Source organism: Phocoena sinus, chromosome 8 (assembly GCF_008692025.1).
Source record: "Phocoena sinus isolate mPhoSin1 chromosome 8, mPhoSin1.pri, whole genome shotgun sequence".
Taxonomy (NCBI): domain Eukaryota; kingdom Metazoa; phylum Chordata; class Mammalia; order Artiodactyla; family Phocoenidae; genus Phocoena; species Phocoena sinus.
The window spans coordinates 63,249,780-63,267,235 of NC_045770.1; the positions used below are offsets into that span (position 1 = coordinate 63,249,780).

The window sequence follows — 17,456 nt, forward strand, 5'->3', positions numbered from 1 at the left end:
TTGGGCTGATTTATATAGGGCCTCTTAGCAAACATGGCTAAAATCTGTCTCTGTGCTGCACTGGGAGAGACAGACAGAAAGAATCACAGATGGTGTCCTCCCAGCAGAGCTCATACACATGCTTGTTTGAGGAGAACTGAGTCTAGGAGAAGAAATGAACTCAAAGAGAACAGGCAGACACAGAGGGCAGGGAGCAGGGGCAGCTGTGCTCCCTCCTGCCTATCCTACTCCTGAAGAGGAGAGACCACAGAAAGCTGCAGATGTGTCCCCCTGTCAGTATTTCAAGGAAGGCTCAGCCTGTGTGGCTGAAAGGTAAGAGGAATCCAGAGAATTGTGGAGTCATGAAAGCCAAGTGAAGAGGGTTTTTCAAACAGGAAGTGGCAGATGATGTGAAATGCCGTAGAGAGTTCAAGACAGTTGAGGACAGAAAGGTATTCGCTTGATTTGGCAACTGGGTGGTCACTGGTGACTTTTACGAAAATCTATAGAGGATTGGAAAGTGATGAAGAAGAAATCAATGAACAGATTTTTTTTAAAGAAACTTGGCTATTGAGGAAAAAACTGTAAGTGCAACAGACTCTAAGAAATTCTGTTGTAATCTTGGGGAGAACTTTGTTTGTTTGTAAGCTATGTGGAGGTAACCAATGGAGAGGGAGGTTGAAGACCCTGGACAATGGGAGCAGTGGGATATGCAATGGAGCAAAGTCTTGGAAGACACAGAGTAGGATTCAAGAATAGAGCACCAAACGGGAGCAACCGGAAAGGCGCTGAGGGGGGATACAGACGCAGAGGGATGGGAGGGGGAGAGGAGCACACGGGCAGCAAAGTTTTTGCTTTAGGGCCTCTCTTCTGTGAAGCGGGCAATGAGGCCAGTCATTTGCTGACAGCAGAGATGAAGGGCATGGATAGAAAGCAGAGTAGTAACAAGTCACAGACACACCAATCAATACTGAGAGCCCAACTGAGACTGTCAACTCTGAATGTTTCATGCTTAGGAGCCCAGAAAAAGGGAGCAAAAAATAGGTTGATGCCGAAAATGGAGAATGGTTGATAGTTTCAGCAAGAGTCGGAGGAGGTGAGGAAGTTCAGGATGCTGACAAAACCATCAGTGTGTCCTGGGCCGTGGGTTTAGGCTCAGGAGAGGAAGAAGTCCAGGAGAAAGCTGAAAGACTGGGAGAACAGAAAGCTAAGGTCTTGGAACTGGGCTAAAGGAGCAAGCAATTTAATAGCAGTGGAGGAGTGGGAGAAGAGGAAGCATAGGGGATGGTAATCCAAAAAGAGCAAAGTCTCAGTTCAGGAGTTCAGGAGAGAAGACTGTAGGTGACACCATGGAGTGAGACAGAAAGCAGAGCAGAGCCCAGGAACAAACAAGGAGAGGTGTAGGTCTTAGAGGCAAGGCAAAGACCTGTTGCCAGAAATGGGTACAGAGAGCCAGAGTCCGCCAGGGTTGATGGTAGGGTCTTCTGTGGAGCAGAGCCTACAGAGGATCTGGTGGCGCTGCTAGGGAGCGGGTACCTGCAAAGACAGGCAGTTGGCAATTGCTGGAAGTTAGGCAAGGCCAACCTACCCATTTTCTAGAAGAGTGCACTAAAATCTCCTTTGCATCAACCGAAGCCACTCCATTCTTCTGTTTCTCAGTATACCCAAGAAACCCAATTTCTCTTCTAGGACTGCATTCTGTACCATAAGAATCCAGAATTCATTGTATTTCCATTTCATGACTTTGTCAATGACCAAAGGACGTAACTGACTCCACAATGGGGCCATTATGGGAATAAGTCAAAAACAGGATTAGCTCAAATGTTAGCAAAGAGCCAGTGAAGTCAGTCACTCAGCTAGTAGCCTTTTGTTCAACTTCTGAAACATCATGTTGTTTTCTGCATGCAAAAACAAAACAAAACCGGCAGTTAAAACACTGGTGCTAAGTACACAGGAAAAGCCAAGGAGAGGGCACTGTTGTGGGGTAACCAACGTAGGGATGGTGGGCCGGGGCTTCGCACCCTTGGAGGAAAGGACACCCTACCTCCCACCCCTCCCCCACTGCTCAGGTGCCTAAAGGGAGCTTCTCAGCATGCAGGGTCTCTGCGGTGGGAAGGGAATATGTGACTCTCTACCACATTACTAAGGTCCCCTGGCCCAGCAGGCTACTCTCAAGCTGGGAACTTCACTGATAGAAGTGAAGCCAAGCACTTAACTAGGTATTTTCCTTCATATTTGTGGTTTCTAGCTGGCCTTGCGGAAAGATGTCAGTTGGGTTTGAGCCTGTCATAGCCCTCACCCAGCTGCCCAACACAAAACACTGATGAAGCTCATTCAGAGAAGGTGTGAAGGTGGGCCACATAAAGGAAAGATGACCAAGAGGAGGAATTAATGAGGTAATTACAGAGAGAACCTTGCCAAGCCAACTAAACAGAGAAACAGATTTGAAAATTGAAAGGGAAGTGGTCAGAGCCCAAACCGTAAAGTCATGTGAGCTCCAAAGAGTAGAGGGTTACATGCAAAGATCGCCTGGCTACTGGATTATTCAAGACTTAGTTACCCCAAACTAGAAAACAGGATTATGGAAGTTCATCTGCTTAGGAGAGCTTGGCATGTGCTGGTGAAAGAATGGCAAGTCAGTGGGCACAGTCTGCTTTGAAGTGAAGATGCTCTCTCAGCCTGGGTGGAAAAGAAACGAGCAGTTCCATCCACTCACAAGGAGAGAAGAAATGTTTTCTCTGATCAAAATTATCCCATTAACAAGGGCCCTACAAATAAACTGCATCTCTTAGCAAAAGTAAAGCCATGACCTACGGCTCCCTTGAAATTAGCTAAGCCATGACAGGACCAGGGAGAGCCGTCCCCAGGCCAAGCCAACACCAGCAATGGGTTCCCTGTCAACCAAGCCCTTGCTCGTGAAGTGGCCTGACCCCCAGCACCTGCCTACGCCTTTTCCTCCCAAACACCTTGCACAGACCACAACAATCCATCCGAAATGCAGCCTGGAGCTCCGTTCCCATGCCTGTGACCTCCAGAACACTTCTCTCTGCATTCTAGGAGAAATAAAGTCCTGAAGTCGCTTCAGGGTCACCAAAGGACACCAAAGAGGCTTCTCGCCTCTCAGTTTTCCCCTTTTCCACGCCAGATAGAACTTCCACGAATGCTTAGGTCTGGCTCCTGCTGGTCCCTCTGGCCTTCTCCAACCTCCAGCTAAAAAAGGGCTGCCAGCAGAGTCTTGGCTTTTTCTGGGCTGTGGACAGCCTGAGGGCAGGCGAGTCAGAGGACTCACTTCTGATCTTTGGCTCTGTGAAGTGGAGAAGCTGAGAATTAAGATCTCTAAGCAGGAGGAGAGACCCAGCAGAGTGAGCTGGTTGTGGGTCATTCTCCTTGGCCTGGAACCTCTGTGTGTGAAGCAGACAGCAGCTTCCTCATAGTTTTCCCAAGCAGAACTCAGGGTCTGGACCTCTGAATGGACATAATGAAGGGGTGGCCGCCGACAATCACTTCTAAGAAGCAGGTTCTGACACCAAAGCAGTGGCACAGATGGCAGGCTCTGAAGTTAACATCTTCTTAAGCCTGCCAGTGAAATCGGAGCCTAAGGATGTAAGTGGTCTCTGCACAGCCACCCAGCCCCATCAAGAATGCCATACCATCCAGAGCTTCACAGCGGCCACCTAAGTCAGCATCAGGAAAGGGGGCATGAAAAACAAATACCCTGAAAACCGTTAGAACCCGAATAGGCACCAGTTGAGACCTATGGCCTCTAGAAGCCTCATTGCCCTGTGCAGGGCAGGTGCCTCTGTCCGAGCAGGCCAAACAAAGGCAAACAGTGACAGTCTTTGGCTGTGCTGGGCCAGGGATCACAGGCCTGCCATATGTCAGAACCTCTCTCCCTTCTTTTACCCTCTTCTGGGCCCAGAAGGAGTTCAGATATATACATTGCTCCCGAGCCCTACACACTGAAAGGTGAGAAATGTCGGCCTTCCTCAGCAGAAAGAATTCACCAAGGAAGTTTGGTCCTTCCGAGCCTAACTGGGCTTGGTCTTGTCAAGTGGACCCTACACAACTGATCGTTCTGGTAATAGGGAACACCCCCCTCTTTGCTATTTACTCTCTGTAGTGGATGCACTATGGCTCCCAAATAAATGCTGTAAGATGCAAACAGCAAAGAAGGGCACTACAAGCTCAACAAGACTTGTCTCACATCCACAATCCAAAGAGAATGAGCTGAAAGGTGGGGAGGAGTGGTCAACAGGACGGGGCGCCAGCTGCCGGAGTACTTGGTCTCCTTCCAGCCCTCACACCTGGGAGATGCTGTTGGCCAGGCGGAACGACACTCGTTTTGCTCTTTCATTCTCCTGAAAGAAGAAAAAAATATTTGGCATCAGAATGGCCCCGTGTAGGGTTTATCAATGTGAAAAGGCCAACTGTCCAGACTGGGATTCCCCAGAGCCAAAGTGTTTTATTCCACCCCAGGAATGCAACAGCAAAACTCACTGAAGCCACTAAACACTGTGTACCAAGAGCTGCAAACCACCGGGGATGGCTAGTCAGATCCTGGCACACGGTGGGCAGGCAATACATTTCAGCAGAATTAAATAGCACTGAATTGATGTTTCAGGTCTGCACAGGTGAGACCAGACAAAAGGTCAGATTAGATGTCTTTCCTCCAAGCAGAACCTCTCCTTCCTTCTCTACACCAAGGGGCTGAAAAGACTCTCCCTTTCCCTCAAACCCAAGTTGAGATCAGGCACTGAGACCAGGTCTTTCTCTTCTTATGGGCATCAGTGTGGAGGAACCAGCACTGAGCTGGGAGTCAGGAGGCCTGGTCCTGCTGCTAATTTTCTGGGTGACCCTGGCCAGGTACACCCACGTCTCAGGGTTCTGAGCCTCAGTAGTCCTTGGAGCTGATGAGCCCTGCACTGCCTTGCCTTTGTCTGAGGCTAAGGGGTTGGAAGTGAGGGCTCACTGTCACCACTCTCTCGTACCACCCGAGCAGCATCACTTCAGGTTACTCTGTACATGCTGCGTGGGTGCCCCCCTGCCAGCCCAACCACCCACCCACCTGCCTGCCAGCTGGCGGCACCTCCTTACCATATGTCGCCGCCGCCTCTTGGGCTGGATGCCCTCCTGCATGCAGTGGGGCCATGGAAAGCCCTGGGGAGTGGAATACCCACTCTCACTAGACACCTCTTCAGAGTCTGAGTCCTCCTGCCTTGGCTGAGCAAACCGCTTCTCCGGGTAGATCTCCTTCAACCAGCCCTCAAAGAACACTTCCAGGCAACGGCCTGCCTCTGCAACCTCTGAGTCGGGCTGAAGGGGGAGGAGAGCAGTGATGGTCTGGCCCCCTTCCACCAGCCCATCTCTTCCAGGCCCCTCAAGAGCTATACAGAGAGCGCAAAGCCTGGCTGGGTCTCCGGGATGTCTGGAACTTTACATTTTCTCCTCAGGGCCCAGGATAACCAGTTTAATATCAGCTCTTAAAGCAGACGTGACCCTTGACAGTTACCCACAGATGGCCAGTCACTAGCAGCCCCCATATTCCTCCTGAGTCCACGCTGAGGCCCAGATGTGGGAAAGAGCTTATAAACATTCACTGCAGTAGGCCCCAGGAGGTCTGCTCCCAGCTCCTCCTGGCAGCCCAGGCCTGAACCAGACACTTCTGTCCAGCCATGACAGTCTTGGGGTCACTGGAAATAGGGGAGAGGGAAAACAGGGAAGACATACATAATTGAACTTAGCACAGTTCCAGAACATGAGGCGGACGTCTGATACCACCTCCTCCGGGGTGGTGTAGTGAGCTGGGTCCTTCTTTTGCAGCTTCCTCCGGATGATTGACAGGTCCATGGGTCTCTTGATAATCTGGTAGTAATGCCGGGCCTTGCGGGAGGAGAGAAGGGGAAGCAAATAGGAAGAGAGAAGTAGAGGGAAAAGCGAAGGATAAGAAGGAAGGAGAGATAGAGAATGAGTTGGAATGGAAATAATAGAACATAAGACAAAGGCAGCAAGAAGAAACGTGTGGAGGGAAAAGACAAAGAGAGAGGGAAAAGGAGGAGTGGTTTACATGTCAAGTCAGGTCTGACGCAGCAGCAGCTGTTGGTTGAGGGGCTGTAGTGGCCACGGCCCCCGGGTCCCCTACGCCATGCACAAATTACTCCTGCTTCCAGTGGCCACGCTCTGAGCCCACCCTGGGCACCGCCATGATCTGCTCCAGGCCGAGGGCGCTCTGAGCAGCAAGTCCAGTAGCCGGCAGAAGCAGTGAGGCTTTCCTTACCAGCGGGCTGACAGGCTCGTGGAAGGGCAGGCTGAGGCTGTTGCAGCACAAGGACAGTACCAGCTTCTCACACTTCTGCAGAAAGCAGAGTTGGCAACCGTGTTACCTCGTTCTGGGCCCACCTCAGTAAGGACTAACGATAGCGACCCTGATGGCTCTGTCCCACAGGGTACGAGTCGCTATACTAAGGCACAGTTCAGCCTCCCAGGCCAGAGGAAAACAGCTGGCAGAAGAAAAATTGTAGTGAACCCCCATAGGCATAGCCCAAAAGAGAGGTATCCAGAGAGGCCTCTCACCCCCTCAGAAAAGACTCAGCTCCCATGGGCACAGGCAGGCTGCCCCAGAGACCCCTCCCTACCTTCTGGTCATACGCGCTCAGGCCAGGAGGGGCCCGCACTCCAGGCTGGTTATAGCGGGCGTTCTCGCAGTCGTACTCCATCTCAGGCTGGGTCAGGCTGCGGCACAAGGTACACACCCAATCTCCCCTGAAGAGGCAAGTGAGGCCAAGTTAGCCCTCAGCACATCGCCCAGAGCCCCCTCCCTTGTCCCACTACCCCAAGACAAGCTTGGGGGGTGGTGACATGAGAAACTGAGTCCCTAGCCCTGCCCTGTAGAGAACGGCTTCCTAGCCACAAGCTTGAAAGAAATTTAGTAACTCAGGATTTAGTGAATCCAGAAAACTAGGAGTTAGCAAGGGGCTGGGAGAGGGGTAGAGGGACAAATCTGGACAGGAGGAAGCTGGGAACAGAGGAGGAAGGGAAGCATCCACCTGTCTGTGTGCAGAAGACACAGCTATAGCGCCACGAAGTCACAGACCTGTAATTCATGCAGGCCCAGAGAGGGGAGGAAGCCCACCTGAGGGAGCTCTGTGGGCCTGGCCTGCGGTTGGCATGACTCACCCTGGGAAGCTGAGCAAGGCTGGCAAGTGGCAGGAAAGGTGGTACACTTTGGGGCAGCGGTCACAGCACAGCAACTCTCCCCCGTTGAGGCACACAGCACAGAAATCCTCATTCTCTATTGGTACTGGGGGTCCCTTCTTGGCTCCAGGGGTTCGAGGAATGAGCCTGTGTTCTTCAGGAGATGCACTCTCCACTTCTGGTGGCCGCTGCCCAGCCAGAGGTGTGACAGTGACCTTTCTACCCCCCAGGTTTGGGGCCTGGATGGCATCAGACAGGTGGTCCTGGCTGACCTTGGGGAAGAAGTGAGTCTGAGCAGTCAGGGCACGGCACCAAGTTGTGGAGGGAGGGAGAGGAAAGACGACAAGCCCTGGGCACCGACTCATTCCAGGACCCCAAGACAGCCAAGCCCCAGGAACACCAGGACAGCTCACGCCTAGTGTGCAGCTCACAGACCACTTGTAGCAGGGTACAAGGTCTGGCCAAGCTACAGCCCCATTCAGAGACTCAGAACAATGCCAGAGCCAGAATTCTCCCAGTAGCGGAGAGGAAAGAGAGGCTCCTAGGCTGGGCCAAGGTTCAAGGAGAAGGCAGAGAAAAGTGGTACCTTAATGGACATGCTGGAGGACTCAGTGCCACATTCAATGATCAGCAGGAAGCTCCCATCCTGCTCATTCTTCTGTGGCTTCAGCTTGAACACAGGCATCTCTCCTGAGGAGGCAGCACAGATCTTGAGCCGCTCCAGTCGCACATAGGGAATCTTGGGCTCACTATTGAAGGGTCTAGGGCAAGAACGACATCCCTGGGTCTCGGTGGGAACCTCCTCTGGCCCCAACCCCTAAGTCAGGCTCATCCATGATCCCACAACTGAATTGCTGCTCAAGATCTCCTCAGTCCAACCGTCTACAGGCCCCTATTCCACCCTGCTACCAGCTCTGCCTGGCCGGGTCCTGTCAACCTCTGGGAGCCCTTTGATCAAAGAAGGGGGGGTCCCCGAAGAGGGAGGACTGCACACAGACTGTATGCCTCACGGCGCAGGAGCCAGGACATCCTCCCACAACCATCCCAGACACCCAACCACACACCCGACCCCAGGGTCTGGGGGTTGAAGAAGACAGCTGCAGGCAAACGTCTGCTTCTAGTTAAGTCATCAAGGATGCTCACTTCCTGTGCCAACCTCCCAGGACATGAGGTTGGAGGGTGAGAGAGGGAGCGTGGGCCCAGCGTCTGTTACCTGATGCTCTGGTTCCCTTTTGTACCCAGGCCTAGGGCTCCTTGTTCAAAATTCTCACACTCTAAGGCAAAAGACAAACAAATACACTTATGATAACACACCCTGTCACCCACACCTTCTACTCATATCTCTACTCATGCTTTGGCCACACACCTGTCACACCATTGTTACCAACACTGTAATCACTCATAGTGGTGACAATCCTACCATATCTCCCCTTCCTGAGCGGGGGTCGGGGGGGAAGGCCACTTTCTTTTAAAAAGATAAACACAGGTAACACTCAGAGGCTGCCTGGGGGTGAGGGCTCGGTCAGGTGCCAAGGGGCCAGCTTCTCACCTTCAAAATGAGCTCAGGAACCACTTGTTCCCCATACATACACTGGTGTCACCTGCTCTAAGGAGTCATTCTGTCCAACCCCTGCCTTTTCAGCCAAGTGCTGGGATTTCAGCACAGCCTGAGAATCCAGCTCACCCTCCAGGGGCAAGAGGCTCCCAGGAACCCTCCCCTGAGAAGTGCAGTCTGTGCAGATGGGCAGGGAGCAGTGTGGGGAAAGAGGAGGACACTAGCATTTACTGAGCGCCCACTCAGCACCAGGCACTGTCCTGAGCACTTTCCATGGGCCAGCAGGGTTCAAAAATTTAAGTGCTTAAAATTTGGGGTTACATTATTGTGTAGTTAAGAAGAACCAGTGTGAGGAAAAAAATAGAAAGATTGTTTCATTTTCATCTATTAAGTATGTAGGAAATAGACTGATCATTACACACTAAACATTTATGAATCATACACTGAAATGAGAAGGCCCCCAATGCTCACTAGGCAGTTGCTAACTTCCCAACTCCCTCACTTTCTCCAGAAGGAAGGAGCCTTAGCCTAGCCGCATTTGAGAAGGGGTGTGGGTAGCTCAGAAGAGAATCAGAGCCAACCTCCACCAGTCCAAATTCCCTTTACTGTGAGGCACAAATCTACATTAATGCCAGGTGCAAGGCAAATTCTTGTTACTACAGAGTAAGTCATCAAATGATTTCACTGTAGTTATTTGTCCCAACAGCCTATGAAGTAGCTATGATTAGCCCCATTTACAGAGAAAGAAACTAACTCAGAAAGGTTAGGTATCTTGCCCAGGTTCAAACATAAAGAGATAGAGCAGGTCTGCTAACTTAGATCTATCACACTCCAAAGTCAGACATGCTCTTTCCCCGAAAATATTTTGCCAAGGCTAGCCCTTCTGGAATGTGCTCTTCCTGCTTCCCCTTACCTATAACCCAGACCCCCGAAATTCTGCATGGGGAATTTTACAAGGAGGCTGATTTCTGGCCATGCCTGGATCAGTCATGGCCACAGTGAGGGAAACAGAACAGACATCAGTAAGTCAGTTCTGGGGGGAGAAGTGAATTTAGCCCGAGAGAAACACTGCTCCCTCAGGCTCAGAGCAGCTCTGCTGACCTCTGTCTCACGGCAGTGCTGAGCCCATCTGCTCAAGTGTGTGGTCAGCACGAAAGACAGGCTGCTGAGTCTCACCTTTTGGGCTCCGGTACTGCTGCAGGGCCACGGATTTGTTGACCACTGGGACCAGTGCAGGTTTTTTCACAGAGAGGTTAATTGGCTCCTCCAGTTCTGAGGGGATAGCCAAATCCTTGGTAGTGTCCGGACCAGGGGCTGTGGGGCCTTGTCTCAGAGAGTCAGTGAAGCGGGTAGAATCCTCACTTTCCATCTTTCAAAAGTGAAAGGCCAACAAGAATCAAAGAAATCAGATGTTTTTCCTGTCGGTGGTCACAGAGCTGTTAAGCTAAGGCCAGAATAAAGCCTTCAGGGGCCACCCTTTTGCCCAGCGATGAGCAGAGGAAGTTGAATGGCATTTCCCCAAGACCTACCTTACACAAGGCATTCCCCAGGGAGGGGTCAGCCCCATCCCCAGGGCACAGGCTCCCTGCAGTTCGGCCAGAGCCAGGACTGCAGCTGGATCCGGTTTCCGACTGCATGTTAGAAGCCGGAGGCACGCTCTGCAGAGGACAAGTTGCCAGGCTTGGTACAGTGTGGGTGGGACCAGACATCAGGCTGGGCCCAGTCTGAGAGTGATCACTTGCCAGGCTTGTGATGGCCTGGGAGGGATCACTCATCAGGTTGGGCATGGAGTGGGGTGTGCCACACACCAGGCTGGGCATGGTCGGCAGGTGACTGGCTGTCAGGCTGGGCATAGCCTGGTTCTGACCGCCCACCACGCTGGACACGGTTGGTGAGGGGCCACTCAGCAGGCTTGGTACCACCTGGGGTGGGGCAGCTGTCAGGCTGCTCGCACTCTGGATCTGTGGCTCTAAGGTCCTCGCCAGCCTGGTAGATGACAGTTCCATCTCCAGTGTGTTGGAAAAGCCCATGATGCTCACAGAAGTGGAGTGCTGCAGGAGTGAAGACAGGGGACAGTCAGGCTGTTATCTAGGATGGTGGGAGGGAGAGGACAGAGGCAGCCCACAAGAGTTCCATGCTCAGATCTCACTCTGCCTCAGAGTCTCGTAGCTGCAGGGAACTCAGACAGCACAAGAAGTCCTATTTCCATTGCCCTACACCAAGGGGGCTGGTGGGCTATGACACAGAGGCAGGCACGGCTGAGGACACTAGTGTGCATGCGTGTGTGTGTGTGTGTGAGAGAGAGAGAGAGACTGACAGACGAAGAGAGGGAGAGAGAGAGGGACAGCCTACCACCTGACCTGAGGGTGGTACACACTCACACATACACACACACACTATCAGCCACATCCTTCACCCCCTTTCCAGTACCTAAGCAAAGGGTCAGACTGTAGGACTACCCTCCCACTTCACATTCCCCTCTGACTACCGCACTAGTGGCCTCTCTTCCCTTCTGGGGGCCCTACAGGATAGTTTCTGCTACATAAAAATGGGAGGAAGTTCAGAAGGCTCAAACCCTGATCTGCTGCAGACATTCTCTGAGATAGTGCCAAGGCTTGGGGAGCCCCAGTCAGTCCTGGGTAACCTGGGTCAAACTCCAGAGCCTTCTCACAGCCTTGTTCAGATCAACTCCAGCACCACCAGCATCAGATTGAAGACTTTGACCAAGAGATGTGAAGGTCTTTTCTAGCCCTGCTATACCTGCCAAAGACATTCTAAACCAGAGGCAGAGAACATCAGAGCAGCTAAATCTTAATATGGACAATCATTGGAGGAGGCAATAATATTCCAACTCCCATAATCCCTTTCTCGTTTCTAACTGCTTGGTGACCTAGGCAGAAGAGACTTAAAAGCTTGATAAAAAGAAGTTAAAGACATAGATACTGCACTGAATCCATTTCAGTCTTTCATGTTGGAGAAAGATTTGATGGAGGGGAGACGGTGGGAAGACCTGTTCTAAATGCAACCTTCAGGAATTTAAACGTTTGATATCCTTGCCTTTTTTTAAGACAAAAGATATAATAATTTGACATCTTTTGAAAAACGAAGGGGAAACAAGGAGTAAATGTCTCTAAGTTTCCAAAATCAGTGTTATAAACCTGTCATTCTTTTTCCCATGAATAAGACATTCAGATTTCCACAGGAAAAGAAATACTTCAAATACCCTCTCAAGTTTCCATATGAAGTTAGTAAAGCTAATTAACAGTGAAGAAAGACTGTCCTCACCTCAGTGAATGTCACCCTAGTCACCCAGTTCTTCAAGCTGGATCCTAGGAGGAAGACAACAGTGGAGCATCCTTCCTCCCTCACCCAAGCTAATACCAGACCTCATCAATTCCACCCCTTAAACATCTCTCAAATATTCCCACTATTCCTCTCTGCTGCTGGTGTCCTAGCCTGGGTTACACATTCATATTTTTCCAGACTACAGTAGTGGTCTCCTCAGTGGAGAAATAGTTTCAAAACACAAATCTGAGCACATCAGTCCTCTGCATAAAACTGTACTGCGCTCCACTGAGAAAATGCTCAACAAGGCTCCTAAGGCCTTGATGACCTCTTCCCTGTCCTGCTTTGCAGCCACAGTCCATACAACAGCTCTCTCCTCATTCTCTGAACTCCAGCCACTCAGACAATTTTTCAGTTCCTGAAACATGCAACCTCTCTCTTCAGACAGACTGCTTCTTCTGCATGGAACATTCTCCTAGCCCTGCCCCTGTTCCACTTACCTTCTGAATTCAGCTCACCCGTGAATTTTCGCTCTAACCCAGACCAGCTCCCCCCTTTTATGCTCTCATAACTCCTGGACCTTATTCTCATAGCCCAATCTGTGATACCATTTGGTTAATATCTATTTCTCCTACTAAACTGTAAACTCCATTAGAGTGTGGACTTTGTCTGTTTTGTTTATCCACTGTATTTCTAGACGCAAGAGCAGTGCTTGGCTGAATAAATGAAATAATGAGCTATTCACTAAGCTCAAAATGGATTAAAGACCTAAATGTAAGGCCAGACACTATCAAACTCTTAGAGGAAAACATAGGCAGAACACTCTATGACATAAATCACAGCAAGATCCTTTTTGACCCACCTCCTAGAGAAATGGAAATAAAGACAAAAATAAACAAATGGGACCTAATGAAACTTCAAAGCTTTTGCACAGCAAAGGAAACCATAAACAAGACCAAAAGACAACCCTCAGAATGAGAGAAACTATTTGCAAATGAAGCAACTGAGAAAGGATTAATCTCCAAACTTTACAAGCAGCTCATGCAGCTCAATAACAAAAAAACAAACAATCCAATCCGAAAATGGGCAGAAGACCTAAACAGACATTTCTCCAAAGAAGATATACAGATTGCCAACAAACACATGAAAGGATACTCAACATCACTAATCATTAGAGAAATGCAAATCAAAACTACAATGAGGGGCTTCCCTGGTGGCGCAGTGGTTGAGAGTCCGCCTGCCAATGCAGGGGACACGGGTTCGTGCCCCGGTCCGGGAAGATCCCACATGCCGCGGAGCGGCTGGGCCCGTGAGCCATGGCTGCTGAGCCTGCGCGTCCGGAGCCTGTGCTCCGCAACGGGAGAGGCCACAACAGTGAGAGGCCCGCGTACCACAAAAAAAAAAAAAAAAAAAAAAAAAAAAAAAAAAACTACAATGAGGCATCATCTCACACCAGTCAGAATGGCCATCATCAAAAAATCTAGAAACAGTAAATGCTGGAGAGGGTGTGGAGAAAAGGGAACCCTCTTGCACTGCTGGTGGGAATGTAAATTGGTACAGCCACTATGGAGGACAGTATGGAGGTTCCTTAAAAAACTAAAAATAGAACTACCATATGACCCGGCAATCCTACTACTGGGCACATACCCTGAGAAAACCATAACTGAAAAAGAGTCATGTACCACCATGTTCATTGCAGCTCTATTTACCACAGCCAGGACATGGAAGCAACCTAAGTGTCCATCATCAGATGAATGGATAAAGAAGATGTGGCACATACATACAATGGAATATTACTCAGCCATAAAAAGAAACAAAATTGGGTTATTTGTAGTGAAGTGGATGGACCTAGAGTCTGTCATACAGAGTGAAGTAAGTCAGAAAGAGAAAGACAAATACCGTATGCTAACACATATATATGGAATCTAAGAAAAAAAAAATGTCATGAAGAACCTAGGGGTAAGACGGGAATAAAGACACAGACCTACTAGAGCATGGACTTGAGGATATGGGGAGGGGGAAGGGTAAGCTGTGACAAAGCGAGAGAGAGGCATGGACATATATACACTACCAAACATAAGGTAGATAGCTAGTGGGAAGCAGCCGCATAGCACAGGGAGATCAGCTTGGTGCTTTGTGACCACCTAGAGGGGTGGAATAGGGAGGGTGGGAGGGAAGGAGACGCAAGAGGGAAGAGATATGGGAACATATGTATAACTGATTCACTTTGTTATAAAGCAGAAACTAACACACCATTGTGAAGCAATTATACTCCAATAAAGATGTTAAAAAAAAATGAGCTATTCACAATTTTTTTAAAACAACAATAATGCATGACTGTTTATTCCACAAATTGTAAGCCAAATGAATAGCAGCTTAGTTCTACTAACAACTAAGTCTATAAGTTTCTCTAAAATAATGCCTATTTTTTAAATTATTTATTTATTTATTTATTCTTGGCTGTGTTGGGTCTTCGTTGCTGCGCGCGGGCTTTCTCTAGTTGCAGCGAGTGGGGGCTACTCTTTGTTGTGGTGCGCGGGCTTCTCAATGCAGTGGCTTCTCTTGTTGCAGAGCACGGGCTCTAGGCACGTGGGCTTCAGTAGTTGTGGCGCGCAGGCTCTAGAACACAGGCTCAGTAGTTGTAGCGCACAGGGTCAGCTGCTCCGTGGCATGTGTGGTCCTCCGGGACCAGGGCTGGAACCTGTGTCCCCTGCATTGGCAGGCGGACTCCCAACCACTGCACCACCAGGGAAGTCCCTGCCTATTTTTATATAGCTAAAATTTATTGAGAATTTATTATACACAAGGCAATTTGTAAGTGTTTTACATATACTTCCTCACTTAATCCTCACAACAAACATTAAAGGGTTGTGAAGGTTAAAAGAAACAATCCATGTAAACATTTAGAGCAATGTCTGGCAGTAGGTACGCAGTAAATCCCAGCTGCTGCTGCCATTATTGTTATTGTTATTATTGTCGTAGCCCTAATTTTACACCTGAGAAAAAATGAAGCTCAGAAGGGCATCTGCAGTTTTTCATGCTATTGAAAACATAATTTTATAAATCTCCATTTCTCTTCGTTTGTGTTCATGAACTTGCATCCAGGGACCTTACTAAAGTCACTTTGGGATTTTCTGTGCATATAAATCATGTCGCCTATGACTACTGAGTTTTATTTCTCCCTTTGCTTACATTTGGTTTTCTTGCCTTACTCCACTAGCTAAGACTTCCAGTATGAGGTTGAATAGAAGTAGTGACAGTAGCCATCCTACTCTCATTCCTCATCTCAGGGGGATCCTTTCACTATTCACCACTAAGTACGATATTTGACATAGGATTTTTATAGATTTAGAATCCAGATCTCTGGCACCAAAGCCACACTCTTCATTCTGGTCTGCTTGCCTCTGCCCCTCTCTGTGCTCACCCCCTTCCCTGATCTCTCCCACATTCTGTTCTTCCATCTCTTTGTCCTTCCTTCACCTGCCCTTTGTCTCTCTTGACCTTTTCTCTCTTCTTCTCCTCTTTTTCTTTCTTCTCATCTCTTTTTCTTCTCCCCCAACGCTTTTCCCTTATTATTTGTTTAACTGCTTTAGTAAAGCTTATATTTTCTATTCTTAATTTTAAAAGTAGATGAGCTAAATACCCTTTATTTCTCCAAAGAAAAGTTTGCTTTTTATATGTTTCTTGGTATTTCAATGGTCTTCAATAAAAAGCCTTCAATTTGCTGTATAGTCTAAGTCCCAAGATAAGAAAGGTGAGGAGGGCTTCCCTGGTGGCGCAGTGGTTGAGACTCCGCCTGCTGATGCAGGGGACACAGGTTCGTGCCCCGGTCCGGGAAGATCCCACATGCTGTGGAGCAGCTGGGCCCGTGAGCCATGGCCGCTGAGCCTGTGCTCCACAACGGGAGAGGCCACAACAGTGAGAGGCCCGCGTACTGAAAAAAAAAAAAAAAAAAAAAAAAAAGAAAGGTGAGGAGAAAAAGCAATGGGGGGGAATGCTCAAACCAAGTGGAATAAAGTAGGCATAGAGCCCAGCTTAAGGGACTGAGGCCAGAGGCCAAGGGCCATCTCAAACATGCCCTGGCCTGCATCCCTTGGCGTCCTCTTGTTGTCCTGGTAATGCACTAACATAGCTCTCTAATATGCTGTATTTCCTTATCTTTGGATAAGAATAACCAATGATCATTGTATTCCCTTTTGTAATATATGACTGTCTAATCCTTTGAGCTGGACTCTTTCACCTTTTCCCTATCTGACATGTATATTTAATGCAGTCATCTCATCTACATACATGACTCTCAGTGAGGTCCTTGGTGCCAAGCATTAAGAGCACCAAAATCCCTCTGGGGCCATTCTGAGTAATAACAGTCAGGTGCTGTATGTCACAAGACACGCACAAGATTAAATCCCCAAACTCAAAACTTTCCAGATTAGGGGTAGAGATCACATTTGTATGATACCGACTCCCCTTTCCTGATCACTTATTGCACATCATGAAATGTGAGTTAATATAATGATAGAAAAGAGAGGGCATGCAGATTGAGCCATGGAAGAATTATAGAAACTCTGTTGCAGCTTATTTTGAGCTGTGCCTGCTGGACCTGCTCCCACAACACCTAGCAGACAGCATGAGGTCGGTAACATGTCCTAAGATACTGAAGACTAGACTGGTCTCTTTCCTGTCCATATCTACAGCCAATCTCAAGGAGGCCAAGGCTATCAGTAAGTGGTGTAAAGAAAGCTCTGGTAACAGTAACAAGAACCTGGGAAACATCTATAGGGAAATTCTGAGAAGGGACTCAGAGAGAGTGCTATGAGGAAGCCGGCCCCAGTCCCATATCTATAGGCTATGCAAATACAGTGGCATTTCTGGAACCCATTATGCTGTGTGTTAGTTATTTTTGATACTTCATCTGGCTCTCTGGAGTGAAGAGCTACAAAATACTAAAACAAAAGGTCCTTATTTCATGTACAGGAAGAAAGAGAGGAGTTGAGACCCTCCATCCTACCCTGCTACAAGGTGAGTAGGGGCAAGGGGAGGGCCAACTTTCAGGGCCAGGAAAGCAGGCTGAGTCTCTAGGGCCTGTAAGGAAGAGTCTTCTTGAGAACATACTAGGGTTGGAGAAGAACTTGGGAATGTGACCAAGTTGTCTGACATTTGGTGCCTCACACACAGGAGGAGCTCATATGTCAATGGAGATGATGCCACCTGCCCTCTCCAACACCCAGGATTGTTCAGAGGTCAAATGAGAGAATGTGAAAGCGTGTGGCCACCTGGAAAGTCTGTATAGGGCAATCACTGACACCGCCAAGCTTAACTGGCACCTTGACTTCATCTTCACATATAAAACCCTCAGATTTCATGAGGGAAAATAAGTATTTTGAGGTTTGCAAGTAAAAATAAATTATTTTCTAGTTCAGGGAGGAAGAAAAGTCCAAAATGCCAA

The 17,456-nt window shown here is 48.9% G+C and overlaps 1 protein-coding gene across 2 annotated transcripts in view; it reads right to left on the reverse strand.

Annotated features, from left to right (window-relative positions):
- Positions 1–1,775: 1,775 nt before the first annotated feature.
- Positions 1,776–17,456, reverse strand: part of TRIM66 (tripartite motif containing 66) — a 64,832-nt gene continuing 49,151 nt past the window's right edge. The window contains exons 12-22 of one of the 2 annotated variants that reach the window (XM_032641434.1): positions 10,255–10,776; positions 9,902–10,094; positions 8,384–8,444; positions 7,757–7,931; positions 7,153–7,442; positions 6,612–6,738; positions 6,254–6,328; positions 5,707–5,859; positions 5,074–5,292; positions 4,284–4,337; positions 1,776–1,877 (exon numbers count right to left, since the gene is read on the reverse strand). In XM_032641434.1, the coding sequence (XP_032497325.1) occupies positions 1,866–1,877; positions 4,284–4,337; positions 5,074–5,292; positions 5,707–5,859; positions 6,254–6,328; positions 6,612–6,738; positions 7,153–7,442; positions 7,757–7,931; positions 8,384–8,444; positions 9,902–10,094; positions 10,255–10,776 (1,881 nt within the window). In that variant the 3' untranslated portion in view covers positions 1,776–1,865. Of the gene's footprint in view, positions 1,878–4,203; positions 4,338–5,073; positions 5,293–5,706; positions 5,860–6,253; positions 6,329–6,611; positions 6,739–7,152; positions 7,443–7,756; positions 7,932–8,383; positions 8,445–9,901; positions 10,095–10,254; positions 10,777–17,456 lie in introns of those variants that run through there. The other variant, XM_032641435.1, reaches the window with a different exon arrangement.